This window comes from Triplophysa dalaica, chromosome 18 (genome assembly GCF_015846415.1).
Source record: "Triplophysa dalaica isolate WHDGS20190420 chromosome 18, ASM1584641v1, whole genome shotgun sequence".
In the NCBI taxonomy this organism is placed as follows: domain Eukaryota; kingdom Metazoa; phylum Chordata; class Actinopteri; order Cypriniformes; family Nemacheilidae; genus Triplophysa; species Triplophysa dalaica.
Window position 1 is genome coordinate 43,466 of NC_079559.1, and position 21,304 is coordinate 64,769.

The following is a 21,304-nucleotide window of genomic DNA, read 5'->3' on the forward strand; positions in this document are numbered from 1 at the left end:
CAATGGTGGTGAAAGACCAGTCAGACTGTCGCAGACACCTAACCTTATAGCTTATGGTGGAAGCAGAATCGAAACCGAAGGCTTGGCAACATTGATGTGCAGTTTAAATGGACAAAATCATTCACTTCAATTCTACCTGGTGGATCAAGACGTCCAGCCATTGTTAGGTTTCCGTGCATGTTTGGACATGGGAATTGTCACAATTAGTCTGCACGTTCACCTTGTCGATAGGGAGAGCAGTACTGAAGAAATTCTTGATGAATATAAAGACTTGTTCACAGATGAGCTAGGAGAACTTCCAGTCACCTATTCCATGACAGTGGACCCCAATGTGCAATCTGTAGTTCGTCCTGCTCATCGCATCCGCACCCGAAAACGAAAGCAATCTCAGAGATGCCAGCCCCGAACGATGTTCCTGGACTTCAGAGGTTTTTGGGAATGGCAAACTACCTGGGGAAGTTTATCCCAAATTTGAGTGATATCGCTGCACCCCTCAGGAATTTGACGCACAGAGAGACTGCATGGTGTTGGTATCAGCAGTACCAACGTGCGTTCGACACTCTTAAGTCATGCCCATCTAACCCACCTGTCTTGGCATACTACGATGTGAAAAAGCCAGTTACCTTAACCTGCGATGCCTCAAGCTACGGTCTTGGTGCTGCTTGCCTACAAGATGGCAAACCAGTTGCATACTCATCTCGCACGGTCACAGACACTGAGACGCGGTATGCGCAGATAGAAAAGGAGCTGCTAGCTGTTGTATTTGCTTGTACTAAGTTCAGAGACTATGTGTATGGGAAACCAACGATTGTCGAGACTGATCACCAGCGTCTGGTGACAATTTAAAAAAAACCTATCCACACAGCCCCTGCGCGTTTACAAAGGATGCTGCTGCAATTACAGCGTTACGACATCACATTGGTGTACAAAAAAGGGCAAACAGATGTATCTTGCCGACACCTTGTCTCGAATTCCAAACACAGAAACCCCTCCAGCCATGGAAAACGACTCATTCGAAGTCATGAGTGTCAGCTACATTTCTACTGCTCGTCTGGAGGAACTCCGAAGACACACAGCGGAAGATGAAGTGCTGCAGACCCTCAGTTCTGTAATTCAAAGCGGATGGCCAGCCAAAGAACACAGTGTTAGGTCACCTGTGCGTCCATTCTTTCCTTACAGAGACGAGTTAACTCTGGACAATGGAATAGTGATGAAGGGCCACAAATCAGTCATCCCTCGCTCATTGCAGAAAGAGTACATCAGCATAGTCCACAGAGGTCACCCTGGTGTGGAAGCTACTAAACGCAGAGCTAGAGGTGTCATTTTCTGGCCAGCAATGACAGCTGACATCACCGCAGAAATCCTTTCGTGTTCAGTTTGCAACAGCACAAAGCCTCACCAACAGAGGGAGCCACTAAAGCTGTACCCTGTTCCAGATCTTCCCTGGTCCACGGTAGCAACGGACATGTTCGGATGGCGCGGTAAACACTACCAAGTGTTAGTGGATTTTTACTCTGGATGGTATGAAATAGACCTATGTCATGATGCAACATCTTGCACTGTGATCAAGAAACTAAAAAAACATCTCTCAGTTCATGGCACACCTCACACGCTCATTTCAGACAATGCTAGGCAGTACACAAGTCAGCGTTTCAAGGACTTTGTCAAACAATGGGACTTCAATCATGTCACCAGTAGTCCTGAATATGCACAGTCAAACGGCCTGGCAGAAAGGGCGGTCCGCAGTGCAAAGGAGCTGATGGAGAAATCACACAGAGATGGAACAGATGTATATCTCAACCTTCTGAATCTGAGAAACATCCCTCGTGACCCAACATTAGGTTCTCCTGTAGAACGTCTGATGTCACGACAAACTCGAACAATCATGCCTATCCACTCCAAGTTACTCGAGCCAACCCCCAAACACACTCAGCAAATCACAGCACGTATTGTTAACAAGAGAAATACCCAAAAGCGTTATTATGATGCTTCAAGTCATCCATTACAGGCACTGAAAATGGGTCAAGTCGTCAGAATGCAGACTCCAAAAGGTTATGATCGTCTTGGCGTGGTGAAAGAGGTGAACAGAGAGCCCCGTTCCTACACGGTTCAGTGCAAAGGGAGAACATACAGGAGAAATCGTCGTCATATTCTTGCGGTTGCAGACACACATCATGAACTATTAAGTATTCTAATAATTCACCCAAAATTGTTCATTTGTACGTTTCATTTGATTACCTGATCTAAATGTGTGCTTCCCCTTTAACTGTGGTATGAAAGCTAGGTGAATAAACTTCCTGTGCAGTCCGCTCCTCTTCCCTTTTGTAATGTTGTTCTATTGGGAGAGGTAGGTTGCTTTTTGGTTGTCTGACAATCCTGTTTAATCCTTACTTTAATTATTATTATTGTATCTATTTATCTTCACTCAAACGTGTGAAGGTGTGAATGTTATTTTACCTGTATGAGTGATGATTGTTGTCATTTTACACCTTTTTGAGTTATTTTTCGTAATTGTGATAGAAAGCACATGGTGACGTATGTACAACACATTTATTTTATAGAGTAGCATAAGAGCCTTAAATCTGAGAGGCTGCTTGTATGTTTCTTTGTCGATCAGATTAAAAGATCCAGTGAACTGAAGCCTTCAGCCCCCTGTCTGTTTTTTCCACACAACGCAAAGTAGACCAAGTCTCTTATAACTGGTGTCGCTGGACGTACGCGAGCCACTGGTTACACTTGGTGCCGTGACCCGGATTGGGAGTGAGGTTTAGGGGGGTGAGTGTAACGGAGGCAAGCTAGTGTAGAGCTGTGCAGTGTGTAAACCTCACTCCTCTGCGTCAAGGACTCTCTAGCAATGGACGCTAGAGACTGCGTTCTTTAGCCTCCTCGCTAGAGCGCCCGACTCCCATGCCGAACCGACCAGGTTCGAAGCCCGCCTGGTGAAGGTGTGGTTCGTTCTGGTTACAGTGGTGCTGTGACCCGGATTGGGAGTGAGGTTTAGGGGGGTGAATGTAACGGAGGCAAGCTACTGAAGTGCTGTGCAGTAAGTAAACCTCACTTCCCAACCTCAAGGACTCTCTAGCGTCTGACTGCGGTCTTTAGCCTCCTCGCTAGAGCGCCCGACTCCCATGCCGAACCGACCCGGTTCGAGGCCCGCCTGGTGCAGGTGTGGTTCGTTCCGGTTACACTCGTCCTTAATATTTGTATTGGGGTATATTGCAAAACAAATGCCAAATTTGAAAACATTGAAAGGGTGAAAACAGTCATTAAATTTACACTGAAATTCAAACCAATTAAGATCAGAGGAAAATGCAGGATGGTTCAAAAGAGACGTTATTCTCCTAGGAGAAGTCCTTTGTCAGATGGCCCTGTCCTGTTGAAAGACCCAGTTATCACCGCACAGACGTGGAGCCCCAGTCAAGAGGTATGCCCACTGAAACATGTCCACATAGTCAGCTGCCGTTTGACGGATAAAGGACCCCAGATCATGAAGGAGCTGTGCCGTGTAGAAAACATCTCCAGTGGAATCTCCTTATGTAACGTTGGAAGCCATCAGGACCGTCCAGGTTACATTTTTTCTCATCAGAGAATAAACATTTTCCACCTGTCAATGTCTCATGTTTGGTGCTCCCTTGCAATTCCAAAAGGACAAGTCTGTGGCGTGGAACCAACCTCGGCAGCCATGGCACGTTGTGAGAGTCCTTGTTTGTGCAGCTCAACAATCCTGCCACGTTCAAAGTTAGAAAGCCATTTTGCCATCAGAAGATCATTACAGAGTGAATCCCTGAAGAATAATTACATGTAAGCCATATTTTTGTGCAGATTTCACTTTTTAAGGCTATGGTCTTAAACTTTTGATCAGCCTGTTTGAGTTTAAATTAAGTTTTCAGTAAATTGCCTACTCTCTGTTTTTGTCTCTTGATCCGGTTTCTTGTTTTGCCATTTTGAAGCAGTACTTACAACCTGGTGACGATCCACCAGAGAGAGATGTGCATACTTGTAATGTTTCCCCAGGTCTTAAGATTTTGTTCATGAGTGTATTTTGATAGTTTAAGGCATAATAGCACTTTCTTTTCTGGGTTTCCAAGTGCGGTCACAGTTGAACAGACAAATAAAAAGAAAGATACAACTAAAAGGATACCCATTTATTTTTAAACGAAAGCACACAGTACATTAAAAATAAAACCACAGAGAGGTGACAAACATCTTACTTCAATTAAAGCATCATAAACATCACCACCTGTGTTTAAAATGATATTGCACACTAATCCAAGCATACTAGCCTCAAGTCCACAAGCTCACATGCTTTTAAGTGCACACTTGAGAAGTGAAGTGATCAGTTTTCTAGTGAATACTAAATGTTACTTCCATATATAACTAATCGCAGCAATTCATTGAAGACCCAGTTTAACATTAACAAGACGAGGAAAACATTTGGTTACAGGTTTACAAAACATACATGTTCTGTGACAAACCCAAATACATCCAGTGCATTAATTCTTCATGAAATTCACCAAAAGCCATTTTAATAGTGACCATGTGAGGGAAAACGAAAAACAAGCTGATAAAAAGAGGAGGAGGACTTGAATTTCTAGTGATAAATAAGTTCAGCAATAGATTAGCAAACACCACTCTGATATTATACATTAAAACACATTTAAAATGATCACAAAACTGTCAAATCCAAGCGTTCATGGGACACTCAAAATCTACAGAAATTACATGATCATATTTTTAAACATCCCATGATGTGATTACATTCACTTTACCACTAAAATAAATCTTGAGATTTTACTATGATTGAGAGAGAAACGTACAGAAGAACACACTCATCAAGTAGTAAAATGTGTCCTTCAAATGCTACCAAACCCTTGACACCTGTTTTTTTAAGTGTGAAGCGCTGAACATCGCACCATTATCTATGATACCATATCAAAAGAGATGACACAATTGAAACCTTAAAGACTAGTGCAGAAAAAGAATGCAAAATAATCAAAGAGGTAGTGTAAAAGCAACAGGCCGAACGCCTGCCATTGAAGAAATTCCCTTTGCAGCTCATAAATCTAGTTAATGAAGCATATTATTCAGTAAGGCCATATTAGTTATTTGCCGTGGCAAAGGTAGTGCATATAAATATTTGTGTAGATGCATATTATTTTGCCTTATTTGAATCATATTTTGGTTATTCCGAGCAGCACCCATGTCATTCGGAGGCTACATTTCACTTTTACAAGTGTTTCAATTCAGCAAATTATTTTGAATCTAGAATACAAACACAATCCTTTAAAGTTCTCGTGAAATATTTCATAGTGTTGCAGGTGCTACTATAATAATAAAAACGTAATATGAAACTGTGCACAACTCATGTCAAGTTCAGATGAGAGTTGTCGTGCAGTGTACAAATCATAATCACTCGTTTTGTTTTAAGACCACTTTTAAAATACGACTAACAGTAAAACAGTACACGTGTACATTATTCAGAAAGTGCGCGTGTGTGTGAGGCGCTGCGTTATGTGACCATGTGTTAAAGTGCCCCTGCATTGCGTGCGAGTGTTTGTAACACCTGACATTCTGTGTGGAAACGCGGTCAATGTTGTTAAAGGCACGTGGGACTCGAGATTAGAATCGGCTCGTAAACCAGATTCACGGAGCGCATGATGATTGCTTGTTATTTTGGGAGAATGTAACAGAAAAAATAAATTAAGTCACACACTAATAAAACAGACTCTCACATGTAAAACAGCCGCTTTGCAGTGATGAACTCCTCCAGGTGTACCGCCCCGCCTCCCAAGAGGCCGAACGCAGGGTACATGGTACCAGAACAGTCCACCTGTCTCTCAAACAGACAGCGCATGGTGGCAGCGTCGTAGAAAAAGACACGTCCGGCATCGTAATCCAGACAAACTCCAATTCTCAGCGGCATGGGGAGGACGCGGTGGCCGTGGTCCCCTGAGGCGGCGGTGATGGGGGCTTTAGGAATGAAAAGTCGGCCCATGCCCACGGTGAGCAGCATGAAGGGTTGGGATGTCTCAAAGCAGGTGTCCTCGCTTCCGCTGTCATGGCCGCTGTCGTGATCGTACCTGCAAGGCCCAAATAAAGCGTCAAACGTCTCTCTAGCGGCTTCATTCTCTGCAGTACTTTGTTTTGTGATAATGGGAGAGAGGAAGACAGATGTGTGACTATGTGAACTCTGACCTGGGGCTGCTGGTTTCTCGGGGGTTATGAAACCACTCTGTTAGTTTGGAGTCAGACGCCACTCCCACTTTCACCATGTAGGAACTGGGATCCACACTGAAAGCCCAGTAATGACGTCCCTGTGAAATGCCTGTATCTCCGATGATGTAATCGAGGCTGATGTAACTTCCTGTTTGCACGCGCTCAGCTGCCAGAAGAAAAGTCATTCCTGCAGCGCTCTCGACTGATTCTCTGCGTTTGCTCAGCTGCAGTCGCTCCACGTTGAAGCCACATTTCTCACTGAACAAGAAGCTGAACACTGACGGACATCCACAATAGCAAGGTTAAAAAAATGATCACGTTTATAACGTATCATCAGACACAGATACAAATATGATGAATAATTCTGAGACCGCTCTGTCTCTCAGTGTGTGTGCGTGCGTGCGTGTTACCTGGCGCTGGGGGCGTGTAGAAGATCACCTCGGGACCACAGGGACTGAACACATCGTTACGACAACACTTCACTCTAAAGGCGTAACGGCAGCAAAACTCCAGATCGGACACTACTGTACTGCTGCCATACACTCGCTCAGACGCCCTCCAGACCACCGGCTCTCCGTCATCACCGCTCAACCTTCTGAACTCTATGACATACTGGTCCGATGGCAGTGCGTCCTCAGATGGCCGCCAGTGGATCAGACCTTCATTGTAAGCGCGAGAGCGGGACAGATCGATCACAGGAGGGTCGGGGACTGAAAAGAGCATACAAGAAAATAAAGATTCAGAAACAAAAGCTTAAAACTTGTCATGGAGAGCACTGGAGACATCTACTTCTAAGACAATAAAGTACTCCACATTCTTCATTAAAAAATAATAATAATAATAATAAATAACAAAAGAAAACTATGAACATTACTCAGTAGACACATATGTGGGTATAAATAAAAAACAACAGAAATGTGTGTCTGTAATCTTCAATCTCAGATATCACACACAGACGTGCATCATTTCCTCCACTACAGAAGATCATAACATGACTCCTGTGATTCACTGATTCAAAACAATCATACCAGCTATTCACTCGGGTTTAATCATATGCGTATCACAACCTATGCTCCTGTTGAAAAGCAAAACCCTTTTCTATTGTAACGATTACACTTTTCATCTGCTGTGAGTGGGTTCACAAAGGCTCGAGGTTTAAACATCTCCTAACTTTGCTGGTAGTTTACAGAGTCGCTGTTGAATTGAAATCTCTTAAGCTGTCAGACCCAAACACATGACTCAGCGGACGAGGATAAAGCAGAGCTTGTCATTGTGGAAACGAGATCCATCACGGCCGGTCAGTCTGCCAAGTGCTCGGGCCGGAAGCCCACAAATAACAAACTATTGATCGCAACAAGAGACACATTCAGCCCGACACAAGAGCTCAGAGAGTGAAAGTGAAGAATATCAGCAGAAGAAAAGCATCCTAACCTGCTGAAGAATTCAACACATTACATTTCAGTAAACGTCATGAACACAACCCATCATCAGAAGTTTGTTTATCCACAGATTGGGTCATTTCACATCTTTTCCACAGAACAGGTGAAGAATGTTAGATATTAAAGGGATACTTCACCCAAACATGAACATTCCGTCATTAACTCACCCTTCTTTCAAACCTGTGTAATGACTTTAGTTTGTTCTGATGAAAACAGAGAAAGATATTTGGAAGAATGTTCTGGAACATCATTGACTATCATAGTAAGAAAAATGACAATGGTAGTCAAAAGTTCCAACCGTTTGACTCTCTACATTCTTCTGGATATCAAAGGAAAGAACTTGCGTGCGAGTAATTCATGACAGAATTTTCTTTTTTTCCACGGCTTTCTGAAGTCTGTGTTATAACGTACAAGAGGGTTTCATTCTCACCACCACCAAAGCTGAGCTCCTTCAGTAAGATTTCCTCCTTCGACGTGTCCAACACAAACTCATCAAACGTGGTGTTAGATGCCGGCTGGAAGGTCTTGAGTGACTCCGTGGCTTTCTGAATCCTGTCAACAGTTCATGATGTTAAGTCACCTTAAATCCACAAACACTGACGTCACGTGTGAATGTCAAAAGCTGCTTGGTTGAACAAACAGACATCAGGATGAAAGTCGGGATTACAGACACGTTGCCAAGTGCTTTTGTCAGTCAGGACAGAAACAAACCCAACATGCAGAAGATCTTTGAGTTCTTGTCAAACACACAGAAGTAAATCTGACCTGATGTGAAGCTGTTTAGCCGTCTGAACGAAACAGGACTGATCGGTCTCCTTCAGCACCTCTTGTGCGTATCCCACTAAACCGCTGTTCTCCAACATTCCCTGATACTCGTCCACCTGAGCACGCAGACGATCCACACGCAGATTCCTCGACTGCTCAATGGACCGCAGCATCTCGCTTTTCCTCTCCTGAAGGGTCTCGAAGAGTCGCTCGAAACATTCCTTGGCGTTTCTCTCGGCGACCTGCCCGTTCTCCTGTAGTCACAAAATGGGACCCTTGAATGATATGTACACGCACATGTGCAAGTGCGCACACACGCGCACGCACGAACACACACAAATTGTTCGTTATGAGGGATGGTGTGCATCTGAAGCTGAGAGCTAGTGCTCCCTCTCTGGTGTTTACTCATGATCATAAGCAGAAGATAATGTCAGTCAGTGTTTCTGAACACAGGCGAGAGGTTAGGCAGATGGTTTACCTCCGTCTGATGAATCAACACCTCCAGCTCGGAAATCTGAACCCTCACTTGCTCTTCTTTGCTGATTAAGTAATGGATGCTCTTGGACAGCTTTTCCTGGAACACACATGAGAGATTGATCAGGACACACGGGAATTCAACATGAATGTCTGTTTCTGGGTCATTGACCTCCTGCATGAGATTCAGAAACACGATCTTCTCCAGTGAACCCCGCCTGGCTTCAGTCTATTCATCTGAAATGTGATCGCGCCTGTTTTCAGGTCAGCCATCAATCCTTCAAAGGACACAAAGACGTGGAAACGGACTCACCTTCAGGATCTTGTAGGCGCTGCTCATGGACGTGACTTTGTGATTGGCGTGAGACCCGCCAAGTTTACAAAGATGACACACGGGCCGTCGACACACCTCACAGTACATGTTAACCTTCTCCATCTCGTGTTCGGGACACATCAACACCTGCGAGAAAGCATTTAATGAGGGTGTCCATTCATTCTTAGAAGATGTGGGGTGTGTGGTGATCGGTCATACCTTGGGTCTGAAGTTGGTGGTGGGTCCCACATACTCGTGCTGGGCTTTGGGCGTTCCCCACGGGTGATGCATCTTGAAGCATTCGTTGCAGTAGCTGGCCTTGCAGTCCATGCAGCTCTTGGTGGCTTCTTGAACGGGAGGTTTACACACGTTACACATGATGGCCACGGCCGCGCGGGCCGCCTGACGGTAGCGTTCTACGATGCTCTCCAGCGTGAAGTTACGGAAGAGCATGCTGATCCCTCGCTCCCCGAGATCGATGTCATGCTTGCACCCGGGACAGGGGAAGGTGGTGACTCGAGGCGTAACGGAGGAACGCCGCCATCCGGGAGAAGAGATGGATCCTGTTTTATCAAAACGTGAAAGCATTCACATAACAGACGGATGAGCTGACACACACACACACACACACACACACACACACACACACGATAAAGCACTAGAGGTGTGACATGATCTGACTCCAGTTTCAAAGAGAACATGTAAAAACTGAAAAGAAATCGACAGTGATCAAGACCAACTCAATATGTGAATGAAAAGAGCTGATGAAGGAGTTATTGTCTTTAAAGATGAAGTGTGTAAGCATCACTAACAACAGAGAACTGAAAAAATTTGGCCATGAACGCCGTTTTATGGTCAAAAGAGGAAATCTCGTGGAACAAACCAAGTGGAACAAACAGAACCATCTTCAATTTGTGAATTTGTGATTTATATGAAAGTAAATGAGTGACAGCGTTTCATCTGTGCTGTACATTCTACTTTTTAATCAGTCAGATATATACAGTTGTCATTTTATTAGACAAGCAGGAAACGACTGAACTCATTTCCAGTGAAAACTCAGTTTCAAATGAGCACAGTTTGTCCAGGATCAGAGTATTTTCAGATTCAGCGGGTCATGACGCAGCGATGCCAGAAGGGTTTTCTTTACACACATCACTTTAAATGAGGAGAGCACACACAGCCTCTCGTTCACAAGCAACATTCATGACACGCATCAAACTAAAACACACTGACACATGCAGCACACATGACGTTACATGCCGACACGTTAGGGTAACACAACGATGGGCGTGAACATGTCAGATGAGATCTGAACGAGCGCCAGCTTTCAGATCAGCCAATGACAGCGAGGATGATTGAAATAAAGTGTGTACTTAGGCCGTGAGTGTGCAGTGCCACTGGGCGAGGGGAGAGGCATGTTGCACCCGCAGCACGGCATGCTGGGACTTGATCGATACTCCGTGCCGGAGGAGGAAAATAAAGGCTCAGACCGGACACAGGTCATTGTGATGGGGCAGAGAGCTAAAACCCACACACACCAGCCCGTCATTGAAAACGGTCACGTTTTCATGAGGGGTCAAGTTTAACATTTATCCAGAAGGATTCGTTAATTAAAATGTTTTCAACGAGCGGTTACGAGTCCCTTGAGTGCTCTACAAGAGCCGATCAAAACCATGTGACTGTCTCCCTGCCTGACACGCACGTCTCAGTTTGGTGTCTGCGTAAGACAAATACACAAGCATCTTGATCCCTGCGTCCTCTCCATGGCTACAACCGGTTTACGTGAGAACAGTCAAACATCTCTTTATGTCTTACAAATGAGGTGATGTGATCGAGAGAGAGAGAGAGAGCGCGAGCGAGCAGAGGTATCTAAAAACACAGCACTAGAGTTTATTGAATGACATGAAGCCACATCTACCTCGCCCTCCACACGACCTCCTCACTGAGACTGCAAGCAACAGAGAGAGAAGTGAAAGAAAACTAACAATGATTCAAAGTAAACAGAAGTGGAGTGAAACCTGATTCACAATCAATGACTGAACACACATTAAAACAACATCACATTACATCCGTCACTGATAAGAAACAAAACAACAGCGCTGAGCTCATGTCACTTACACGTTAATCATTAACATTCATCAGAGAGCATAAACCCATTTGAACATTCGAGCACTTAGATGTTGGATTGAGTCAGCTTTGACTCATACGTGATGAAGTGATGTGGTTACCTGAGCGCACCAGTCTGTCCAGTTTCTCCATACTTGGAGACGGGACTCTGGATCGAGGGCTGCCCGAGTTGGAGCCCTCTGACCCGGCGTCTGTGCTGAATGAGTCATCGTGGTTGGGCATGAGAAGATCTTTGACGCATTTGTGACAGACGCTGTGTTGACAGGGCAAGATGAGCGGATGAGTGAAAAGCTCTTTACAGATGGGACAGATCAGCTCTCGCTCAATGCTCTTCATGGGCACCTGTGCAACAAAACCCAAGCAGACACACAGTTACTTCACTTGACCCTGCTGATATTGACACACTTTAAAAAGAAGAAAAACAACAGGCTTCGATCTCACTAACCCACCAGTCTATGAGAACTTTTACTGGAACTCATTCGCATTTATTTCTGTGTAAACACGTGAGTGAGTGAGTGAGTGAGTGAGTGAGTGAATGAAGGGAACTTCACGAGGATCAAACTCACGCGCTTTTTGGGAAGTAAACTGCCATTGTTCACTTTCGACTTCTTTACTGTGATCATAAAAGTGAGATCATCCGCTTAAACGTTAAAAATTGAAGCTTTGAAAAGCATATTGCTCGTGTGTTAGAAAACAATGAAAACTTTCGCTTGAGTCGTGTGTAAAGCGCATTCGTGAGGAGATAATTAAGAGATTTGATGTACTTACACACATTGAGCTTCTCCTGGACATCATGAACTCAATACAACACAAACACCGCGATCACAAACCAACTTGAAATCAGATTCACGCAACGTTAAAAGAATCAAAAAACAACGCGACGCAACGCTACTCCACGCTACTAATGAGCGAAAGAGTCTGTGGGCGGAGTCACTGCCCGTCACTATAGTAACACTGCAGGATACAAGTGTATTTAAATAAGGGGCGTGGTCAGCGAATAAAACCTTATATTGTTGATACAAGTCAACGATTATATCGATGCACACACTTTGCCAATATAATCGACGGTCGTCTAAAAATCGAACAATACGTAAATAAATGAATGAATGGATGGTCAGATAATAGTGAACATGAAACGTCATTTTAAAGAGACACTACAAGAATAATGAAAGAACAATGTGACGAAGCAAATTAACCTCACAGAGCTGTTAATTCATTCTGATGCGTCTTTCAACGTAACTCATCGTTGTGTTCGTAACAGTTTATTAGGAAGAAAGATAACAGTTCTGAGATCAGCTCACCTCGCCTCTCTCAATGCGCTCCACGATACTCGCGAACTCAGACATCTCCTCTGAATCAGACATCATTATCCCTGACGTCACACAACAGCAGATGATCGTTATGGAAACAGGTGAGATCTATTTTCTCGTATTTATCTCATCGTCCGGTCGAGGAGACTTTATGTCTCGTTGATCTCTCAGCGTTTTAAAGAGAAATCTGATGAATCTCGAGGATGGTGAATCTCCGCCCGCCCGGTGTGTCTGTGGGCGTGGTTTCGCTGGACTGACAGCTCTTTGTGCGGATCATCACATGAAACTTTCATGGTGTCCCACATATAAACCGAGATCAAATGAACGAACTGAAACGGAGTCATTATACAGAGACATGTTGAAAGAATCATCAGTATTAATATGATTCAGCACTCTTGACCTCTCCAATCATGAACCTCCAAACACACACGTTAAAGAACTTCTGTGTAGCAGATAGATCGAGAATTAAAGGGATCGTTCACCCTTAAATAACAAATCTTTCGTCATGTACCCTAATCTGTGTGAGATAGCATGAATAACCTTCAGTCTGCTGCAGTGAAATTCAGGGTTAGGTTATTTATAACTGAAATATTTCACTTCTAGCAACTGCTTCCAGGTTCACATATAAAAGATAAACATTTGAACATTACAATGAAAAAGACATAATGCTCATGTAGAAATGAAGCCAGTGAAATGACTCAACGAGCAAAAACTCAATGCTAACATAAGGATTTTAGGAGCTCGAAAATGCCATCATTTTATTTTATTTCATTCCCATTTCAATATCTCAACAGCACATTAAATTTTTTTTTTCTTACATTTGACACTTACATCCTGTTTACTAGGACTTCACATCACAATATCAGCAGCAGCATTATTGTCATCCCTACACTTGAAAACGAAAGTATGGACAAAAAAATTGTATTCTTTGATCCTTGAAGCAACATTCAAGTGTCTTTAGTGGAGATGCAGCAACACTGGCAGCGTGTGTAAAGATGTCTGAGGCACATTCAAGAGAAAAGATTGCCATGAAGAAAAAGAAACCGTAAGACGACTTGAGAAAGCATAAAGGACAAAGATATCTAGTGCTTGCTGTTCGATTGAGATCTGTATATTCACACGCAAACTTTGTGAGGTTTTTTGTAAGGCAGAAATCAAGCACACAAGCAAATGATCTCGTGGCCGACGGCTGAACACCGACTGAATAATGGATAGGGTGGAACTGATGTGATCAGTTATTCATCAGCTCTCAGTGTTGGGTTCTATTGGTGAGGTATCGCAGGCGTATCCGTCCAGTGGTCACGTGCTGTTTTCCCTCCACACCCCGTGAAGCCGCTGCAGAGAAGCGAACGCTCGCTCACTGATGTTCAGAGCGGGATGAACCCTCCGCAGGTCACCCTCTCCCATCAGAGACAAACCGCAGATGCCAAAGTAAGTGTGAAGAGGGTCTGATCCAAAAACAAACAGATCAGTCAGTCACACACACACACACACACACACTGCTGCTGTCACCTATACTGATGATGTCACATGTGCTCATAACAGACAGACAGCTGCTGTGAGTATCAATTGATGATACAGTAATATATGCAGTTCATTCTAATGCTCTTTACAACCTTTTGCAGCATCGATGTGTAAAGATAAAAATGACAGGAATAAAACCCATTCTATTGATCTTTCAGCAACTTGAGTCTCTTCATCAGCTCCAGTTTTACATTACAGTTTCAACTGACCACCACACACAAATGATGTGCGACTGTAACCTCACCTGGATGACTGTCGGGCCATTTAGCGAAACCTCCCACCAGACGGTCTTGCGTCGACAGAATGTAGTTGCGGTTCTTTTCAAAGTTTGTGTATTGGAACACATCTAAAAGCTGCGGGAGTCAATAGTGAGTGTTAACGTCGAGTGTATACGGCACACGTTCAGAAACTGAACTGGTTTCATCTACTGTCCAGGACGTGTCGTGAGGTATATAAACACCGTCACATGTACAGCAGTGTACCTCAAGAGTTGCGCCCACCCAGAAGGAATAACAGGTGTCCACGGGTTTATTGGGTCGCCCGTGGAAGCCGTTCTGCTGTCTCAGGATACACCAGCGTCGGATGCGTCTCATTTCTCTCTCGCTGAACACTTCCTGTAATTTCCCCATCAGAGACACAGCTGCGATAGCGCAAAATGTGGAGCCACCTGAAAATAGAAAGACATCTTTATAAAAGTACCAACAAAGAGTGAATTATCATGTCATCAGAAATCTAACTCACCGTGAGACTCAAGTCCAGACCCCTGACCAATCCCACCATCATATGACTGAACGACAAACAACAGATACATTACAAATGACTTGTGTTCATCGCCGTCTTTAAATATACTTTAGTGTGTGTAGAATGTGAAGTGAACAGTAAAACACACTGCACTACAGTTCTGCAAGAGAGATTACTCTCATCTGTTTATAGATCACGAGGAGCATTAGTGACTGACTCCAGACACAACTAACTGCAGCTAATGGGTTACATCACTGAGATCTGATCCTGGACTTGACCTTTGACCTCTCCACCGCCGATGTGACTGTTCATACTGAAACAGTCCGGTACAGCAGTGAAAATATATAATACAGAGGTGAAGGGATGACAGGATCAGGACCAACAGGAGGAACAGATCTAAACCTCATGATATTTTCATGGTTCTGGATTGACTGGATCACTTCATCAACTACTGCGGCTCATGTGACCACACACCATCTGCTGGTGATTCTCACACATGACCCACACAATACCAGTGAGAATACAGTGTTGGTCTCTGAAGCAAGGGAAAATGGTCCTGTATATCAGTGGATGTTTATTTGAAACTGGCTGAATTCAATGTTCTCTGCATGTGGACTCACAGTGCTTCTCCTGATGTAATCGATGGCTTTCTGACAGTCCATACCAGACCAGTCGTCCAGCATATAACAGATACAAGCGGCGCAGTAAACAAACCTCATGTCGTTCTCGCTTCCTTCCGGGACGGCGTAAAAACTGCAGGCCAAACACAATAACACGTCAATAAAACACACGGTGTGATGATGATGATGATGATGATGCATGCATTATCAGTCTGATGTTAAAACAACAACATGGACAACCCACCTGCCGTCCTCGAGCTGCAGCGCTTTTAAGCCAATCAGACAAGCCTCTTTATTCACACGACTCAGATCGTCATCTAGAATAACAAGACACGCCAGTCCGGTGTAGGTCATCGCCACATGACCGCTGTCATACGCATGAGGAGAACCCGGACCCTGCAAACACAGATCGCAGAAGTATTTCTCCCATATGCCGTCTAGGGATGCCATGTAATAACCAATCCTGCCGTGGACACGATGAGCAGAATCTCATTAGCACCTTTGAATTATTGTACGCAACTCCCATGTGCGAGGAACCTCGGAAGCCACAGCGCCGGAGATTTGATCCTGATGTTAAACAAGAGACAGAACACATCACATGACACATTCCTCATAAATAACATATATACACAACACAGCACGTGTCTAGAAGACGTTACACACACAAAGATACTTACTATCATCTGTGGGAAGAACCTGCAGCGAATAAATCCACTCGATTAACGCAGGTTTATCAATGACATCCAGGGCGTTAAGAACATCCAGACCCGACAGAGCAAAAAATACAATAGTCAACCTGCACAAGACAAACAAATGAAACTGAAGCACAAAACCAGCTGCGTCAAACTCACTTACTGGAGAACCACAACTACACACACCTGAAGCAGCTCATGCACATCTACACACCCGTCCTTCGGATGAGACGTTAAACTAAGGTTACTAACCTTGAGTTGTTATTATTAATTATTATTATTTTAGTCATTTGGCAGACGCTTTTATCCAAAGCGACTTACAGTGCACTTATTACGGGGACAATCCCCCTGGAGCAACATGGATCGAACCAGCAACCTTTTGGACATACCAGTTCAGCGGTTTAACCCACACTAGACCACCATCTCCACAGTTGTTAACACAATTCTCTTACCACTGAGCTACAGGAAAGTGAATACAACACTGGCATTATTATAAACGCAGAACACTTTATAAACGTCCCATTGTTTCCAACGAAAATGTTCTGATAGAATTGTATTAACCCTAACTGCACACTTTTTTTAAAGTTGTTACTTTTCACAAATAGTTTTCAAAAAGTTAAACATATACTAAAGTCGTTTATCGTTATGAAATATAACTGTTTATTGACTGAATGGCAACACAGCGTCTGTTCAGTTTCATTCTGCGTGTGACACGCACACGCTCTTTGAGGATTACAATTCAATTAATGGGAAATAAATGACAGAAAAAGTCATAATGATACGAGTGTCTGTGGTGACCGGAAGTTGCTGCAGTATGAACTGGGCTGTCACTCACACACGCGTTAATAAAGTAAGTTTTCATTTCTACGATCATTATTACCTGCTGGTCTCGTACGGCGCGTATCTCTCGGGCAGCACCTGCAGACAGCGCTGAAAGAACCGCACGTGCCGCTCGCGCAAAAAATCTACCTGATCGAAATCCGCCATCATCACACACCGGAAGTGCGCACGCGTCACTTCCGCGCAGCCGAACTCACGGCAAAATAAAAGAACCTTAACGTCAGAAGAATGTATATTTCATCTGTTTCATCTAACATGTATAAGACCACATTTTCAATTATTTACATATAAAAACTTTGTGATGAACTGGTGATGTAAACGTTTTATTTTTGTAAGTCTACAGTTACAGCAGCTGGATCAAACATCACACTGTGAAGAAAAACTGATTTATACAGAATATTTGGTGTGTTGGTTGTGCAGAGGTCATTTCACATGTCTTGTCTCCAGGTTGGAATGGCCCTGTGGTGAAAACAATCAAATAAACATACGTACAAAACCATGAAGCCAACATTTAATCAATTGTTGTGTGTGATTTTTCGCTGAAAATGATTGATAGATAGATGTGTACCTGTGGAACATCTGAAATACCGGCCCGCCCCCAGATGGACCGATCTCTTTAATATGTTCCTCCCAGCCTTTAGTCGCCTTCCACAGTCTCGTGGGATCTCGAGCGATGTGAATCTGCACATGATGTAAAGTTCTGAATTTTCAGTTAATGATGACCTGTGCTGTATGAGGTAAGAACGGTTATCAGTTGATTATTTATAAATGTGTTCATTCTAGCTGCAAACCTTTTCCTTTAGTTTATCTAGATTTCTTTCTCGCTCTTGTTCCTCTAGTTCTTTACTCTGTTTCTCCTGCAGTTTAATCTGGAAGCGATGTGAATCCTGAGGAGACAATAACAAGTCACATGTGTGGTGAACACACTTCATGAATAAAATCACAAATCAAGAGAGTCTCACCCTCTGCTGAAAGCGTTTGATGCCTTCGGTCGCCAGCCTGCGACGCTCCTCTCTCTCGGCCTGCAGCTGCGCTTCTCTCTGCAGCACATGCAGCTCCTCCTCCTTCTTCTTCTGCTGAAAGTGAGACTCCACCGTGAGCTTCAACTCCAGCTGTCGTCTACGTTCTTCTTTTGCTCTTTTCCTCCTCTGGATCTGGTCTCTGACTCGCTGCTCCTGCTCTCGTTCCAGGTGTTGTTTTCTGCAGCTCCTCCAGGTCTCCAGCTGCTCAGACGCCTCCATGCGCTGCTCCTCCTCTTTAAGGCGCAGGTCGGCGTCCTCGTCCGGCTCTTTTCTCAAAGCATCTTTCTCCCGCTGTTCTCTTTGCAGCTCGTGCTCCCTCCGCTTGCCTGCTCTCCATTTGTGGATGGCCTTGTGAAAAAACCAAAAGGCATTTATTACATGTCATGGCCTTAACAATCACTGTTGCTCCAGGTGAAGAAATGACCACATGACATCTGTCTGTTGTTGTGTGTCCGGGTCAGCACACACTTTACCTTACAAACACAGATGCCAAACGCAAAGAAAGCTGCTTGTACCTTCCTCTTTTCTTCCTGGCGATGACACAGCTCTAGATACCATTCCTCGTGCAGCCCAATGTCCTCCACGGTCTTATCGGGTAAATAAAGCTTTGCTTCTTTTCTGTATGAAGGTTTTCCATTGTGCTTCGTCCAAACTTTCATGAAGTTCTGGTGGTCATACTTGTCCCAGCCGCCGTGTAGCCCACCGCTCTGCTGCAGAAAGGTCTCGAGTGCCATCACCTCGGTGGGGAGATTTCTTGAGTCCTTCACGTCTGCGCAGATCCCTGCTGACCGAGGAACGCCGCCGTCTGCTTTCACTGGCAATGACCAAACATCAATCTTCTGCTCAACGGCACAGATTTCCTGCCAAAAGATCTTCTCCTCTTTCAAGAGTTCCTCAAATCTTAAGAAGACAAGATGTTGCGTTAGTCGTACAGTGACTCTATAAAAGACATACTCGGATTGAAACGGAAACGTGTCTTACACCTTTGATGTTGCTTGTCTTTAAACACTTTGATGGAGTTCTCAATATCTGTCATAGTGTCTTTTATTCTTTCAATCACTAAAATTACACATGAAATGAAATACATGACAAAGTAAAGCTTCTTCAAGCACAAAGTACTTTTATAACAGAGTCATGCTAAATGTGGTTTACAGTCTGGAGATGGTTTGACGTCTGTTAGCTGCGCCTGGAATCTAAAGACACAATTCCTGATCTTCTGCAATTCTTCTTGTACTTTCATTACTGAAAAGCAAAACAAGCAGATATAAACATGAAACTCCACAACAGAAGAATGAAGTTAAAATGTGCGATAACGTTAAGAAGAAAGCTGATTTTACCGTCTGCTCTGAGTTCATCGTTTACGTTCATGTGAATCTCCTCAAACACACTGAAATGTTTTCTTGCATGAAATCTTCTGCTCGTCTCTCTCTCGTGTTTAATCTCTCTACGTGAAGTGAAGTGAATGATTCAAAACATTATTTCACATTAATAACCATAAAGACATCATAAACTACACATGCAATCCACTCACAGTTTTCTCAGACGATCTGCGTCCCGCAAAAATACCGTCACAGACATCTGAGCGCGCGCGTGCGATCACAAACAACTCACCGATAAATCAAACAAATCCTGCCAGAAAATAATCGATTATAATCATCTGATCAAGTGTCTGTTCACAGATGCGTCTGAGCGGGTGTGTTTGAGGAGTGTTGCCATGACAACCGCGCCGTCGGAAGCGTGACTTTTATCAAAATAATTCTAAATACATTAAGGATTAATATAAGTCAATAAAACACAATGACACTACGAGGTAATCGGAGTAAGAAAGTTTCAATTTATATTTGTTAGACTTTTTATTGTATTAAGAGACAGACGAGAGCAGGAAATGACGTATCCGTGTTTCGTTATCGCTGCGACCAACTGGCATGAAGACCGTTATGTTAAACTTATATTACCCTATTTGTTACATCTAGGTGACTGTAAGTATCACATGAGTCAATAAAAGAAACATTTAGATTTCAGATCCTCATGAAGACATCTTCAGCATTAATAGTTCCTCAGAGTTTCTTGACTTCAAGAAGTATTTTTATAACACTTCCAGTTCCAGTACAGTTGTGTTTTTTTAGGGGAAACCTTATTTTTAGTTTTTATAAAACGCTTCTGGTGATTTCATCTTGAAGGTTCATATTTGTGGTTTTCATTAGCCAATTATTGAGTGAAACGATTTCATCATTCTTTTATATGATGAGTAACATATCAATTTACATTTACATTTAGTCATTTAGCAGACGCTTTTATCCAAAGCGACTTACAAAGAGTTCAGGGAGCAAAAAAAGATATGTCATACAGGAGCCATAATACAATAGGTGCCAATACAAAGTTACTGGTTTCAACTAAAGCTAGACCACTACCTGTTGAGAGAAAGGGTTAGTGTTTCTTTTTCTATTTTTTCAGGTATTCTGTCAGGGTTTGAAGTAGTTTTTTGAATGTTGTGAGAGATGTGGTTGACCGGACAGAGTTAGGAAGAATGTTCCACCAGCAAGAAGTTGTGAAGCAGAATGAGCGGGAACACGATTTAATGTCCTTATGGGAAGGCAATACAAGCCGCCGCTGGTTTGTTGAACGCAGGGATCTTGAGGGGGTGTAGGAGTGCAGGAGGGTGTGAAAGTAAGCCGGTGCAGATCCAGTGATGGTCCTGTAGGCAACCGTTAGTGACTTGAATCTGACACGGGCTTCAACCGGTAGCCAGTGGAGGGAGATGAAAAGGGGTGTCACATGAGCCCTTTTGGGCTGTTGGAAGACGAGGCTTGCTGCTGCGTTCTGAACTAGCTGGAGCGGTTTGATAGTCTTTGCAGGAAGACCAGCAAGGAGAGCATTGTAGTAGTCCAACCTTGAGATTACCCGGGCTTGGACAAGGAGTTGTGCCGCATGCTCAGAGAGATGGGTCTCACCTTTTTAATGTTGAATTAATCGGATATCGGCATGACCATGTTGTCTTTGCAATGTGATCATTGAAGGACAGCTGTTTATCAAATATGAGTCCGAGGTTCCTGGCTGTTTTGGAAGGAGTGATTGTGGTTATGCCAAGATGAATGTTGAGATCGTGTTGCACCGTAGGGTGTGCCGGAAACACAAGTAATTCTGTCTTGGCAGGGTTCAGCTGGAGGTGATGCCCTTTCATCCAAGCTGAGATGTCCTCAAGGCAGGCTGTAAGCGAGCTG

At 43.7% G+C, this 21,304-nt stretch overlaps 3 protein-coding genes across 5 annotated transcripts; all 3 read right to left on the bottom strand.

Annotated features, from left to right (window-relative positions):
* Nucleotides 1-4,130: 4,130 nt before the first annotated feature.
* trim36 (tripartite motif containing 36) lies at nt 4,131-12,855 on the bottom strand. 3 transcript variants are annotated; one of them, XM_056729630.1, is made up of 11 exons: nt 12,103-12,235; nt 11,901-11,947; nt 11,436-11,676; nt 9,427-9,770; nt 9,208-9,354; nt 8,899-8,994; nt 8,421-8,674; nt 8,086-8,207; nt 6,627-6,926; nt 6,196-6,493; nt 4,131-6,080 (listed from the first exon to the last, which is right to left on the bottom strand). In XM_056729630.1, the coding sequence occupies exons 3-11, from the start codon at nt 11,668-11,670 to the stop codon at nt 5,729-5,731; spliced, it is 2,148 nt and encodes a 715-aa protein (XP_056585608.1). In that variant the 5' UTR covers nt 11,671-11,676; nt 11,901-11,947; nt 12,103-12,235; the 3' UTR covers nt 4,131-5,728. The 3 variants fall into 3 exon arrangements, with proteins under 3 accessions (XP_056585608.1, XP_056585606.1, XP_056585607.1); XM_056729628.1 differs by lacking the exons at nt 11,901-11,947; nt 12,103-12,235 and adding an exon at nt 12,636-12,855; XM_056729629.1 differs by lacking the exon at nt 11,901-11,947 and having other exon boundaries at nt 12,103-12,298.
* A 537-nt stretch (nt 12,856-13,392) lies between these two features.
* Nucleotides 13,393-17,336, bottom strand: pggt1b (protein geranylgeranyltransferase type I, beta subunit). The gene is made up of 9 exons (XM_056730060.1): nt 17,102-17,336; nt 16,207-16,325; nt 16,029-16,096; nt 15,774-15,925; nt 15,530-15,662; nt 14,910-14,955; nt 14,651-14,835; nt 14,413-14,521; nt 13,393-14,092 (listed from the first exon to the last, which is right to left on the bottom strand). Exons 1-9 carry the CDS (start codon nt 17,209-17,211, stop codon nt 13,944-13,946), a joined length of 1,071 nt encoding a protein of 356 aa, XP_056586038.1. The 5' UTR covers nt 17,212-17,336; the 3' UTR covers nt 13,393-13,943.
* Nucleotides 17,337-17,368: 32 nt separating this feature from the next.
* LOC130407284 (coiled-coil domain-containing protein 112) lies at nt 17,369-19,950 on the bottom strand. The gene is made up of 9 exons (XM_056730059.1): nt 19,615-19,950; nt 19,421-19,527; nt 19,236-19,325; nt 19,067-19,142; nt 18,599-18,983; nt 18,024-18,431; nt 17,853-17,948; nt 17,630-17,742; nt 17,369-17,520 (listed from the first exon to the last, which is right to left on the bottom strand). Exons 1-9 carry the CDS (start codon nt 19,659-19,661, stop codon nt 17,490-17,492), a joined length of 1,353 nt encoding a protein of 450 aa, XP_056586037.1. The 5' UTR covers nt 19,662-19,950; the 3' UTR covers nt 17,369-17,489.
* Nucleotides 19,951-21,304: the final 1,354 nt, after the last annotated feature.

Bases quoted from the DNA above. Each gene is read 5' to 3' on its own strand.
- trim36 (XM_056729628.1), bottom strand. From the start codon at position 12,701: ATGATGTCTGATTCAGAGGAGATGTCTGAGTTCGCGAGTATCGTGGAG. The intron at 9,771-11,435 runs GTAACCACATCA...TTGATAAAACAG, and splicing joins GGACAGACTGGTGCGCTCAG to GATCCATCTCTTCTCCCGGA. The intron at 6,081-6,195 runs GTCAGAGTTCAC...TGGGCCTTGCAG, and splicing joins CGAGAAACCAGCAGCCCCAG to GTACGATCACGACAGCGGCC.
- pggt1b (XM_056730060.1), bottom strand. From the start codon at position 17,211: ATGATGGCGGATTTCGATCAGGTAGATTTTTTGCGCGAGCGGCACGTG. The intron at 16,097-16,206 runs GTAAGTATCTTT...GTTTAACATCAG, and splicing joins GGTTCTTCCCACAGATGATA to GATCAAATCTCCGGCGCTGT. The intron at 15,663-15,773 runs GTGGGTTGTCCA...TTTGGCCTGCAG, and splicing joins CTGCAGCTCGAGGACGGCAG to TTTTTACGCCGTCCCGGAAG.
- LOC130407284 (XM_056730059.1), bottom strand. From the start codon at position 19,661: ATGTCTGTGACGGTATTTTTGCGGGACGCAGATCGTCTGAGAAAACT. The intron at 17,743-17,852 runs GTTTGCAGCTAG...CATCATGTGCAG, and splicing joins TAGATAAACTAAAGGAAAAG to ATTCACATCGCTCGAGATCC. The intron at 17,521-17,629 runs GTACACATCTAT...TTTTCACCACAG, and splicing joins GTATTTCAGATGTTCCACAG to GGCCATTCCAACCTGGAGAC.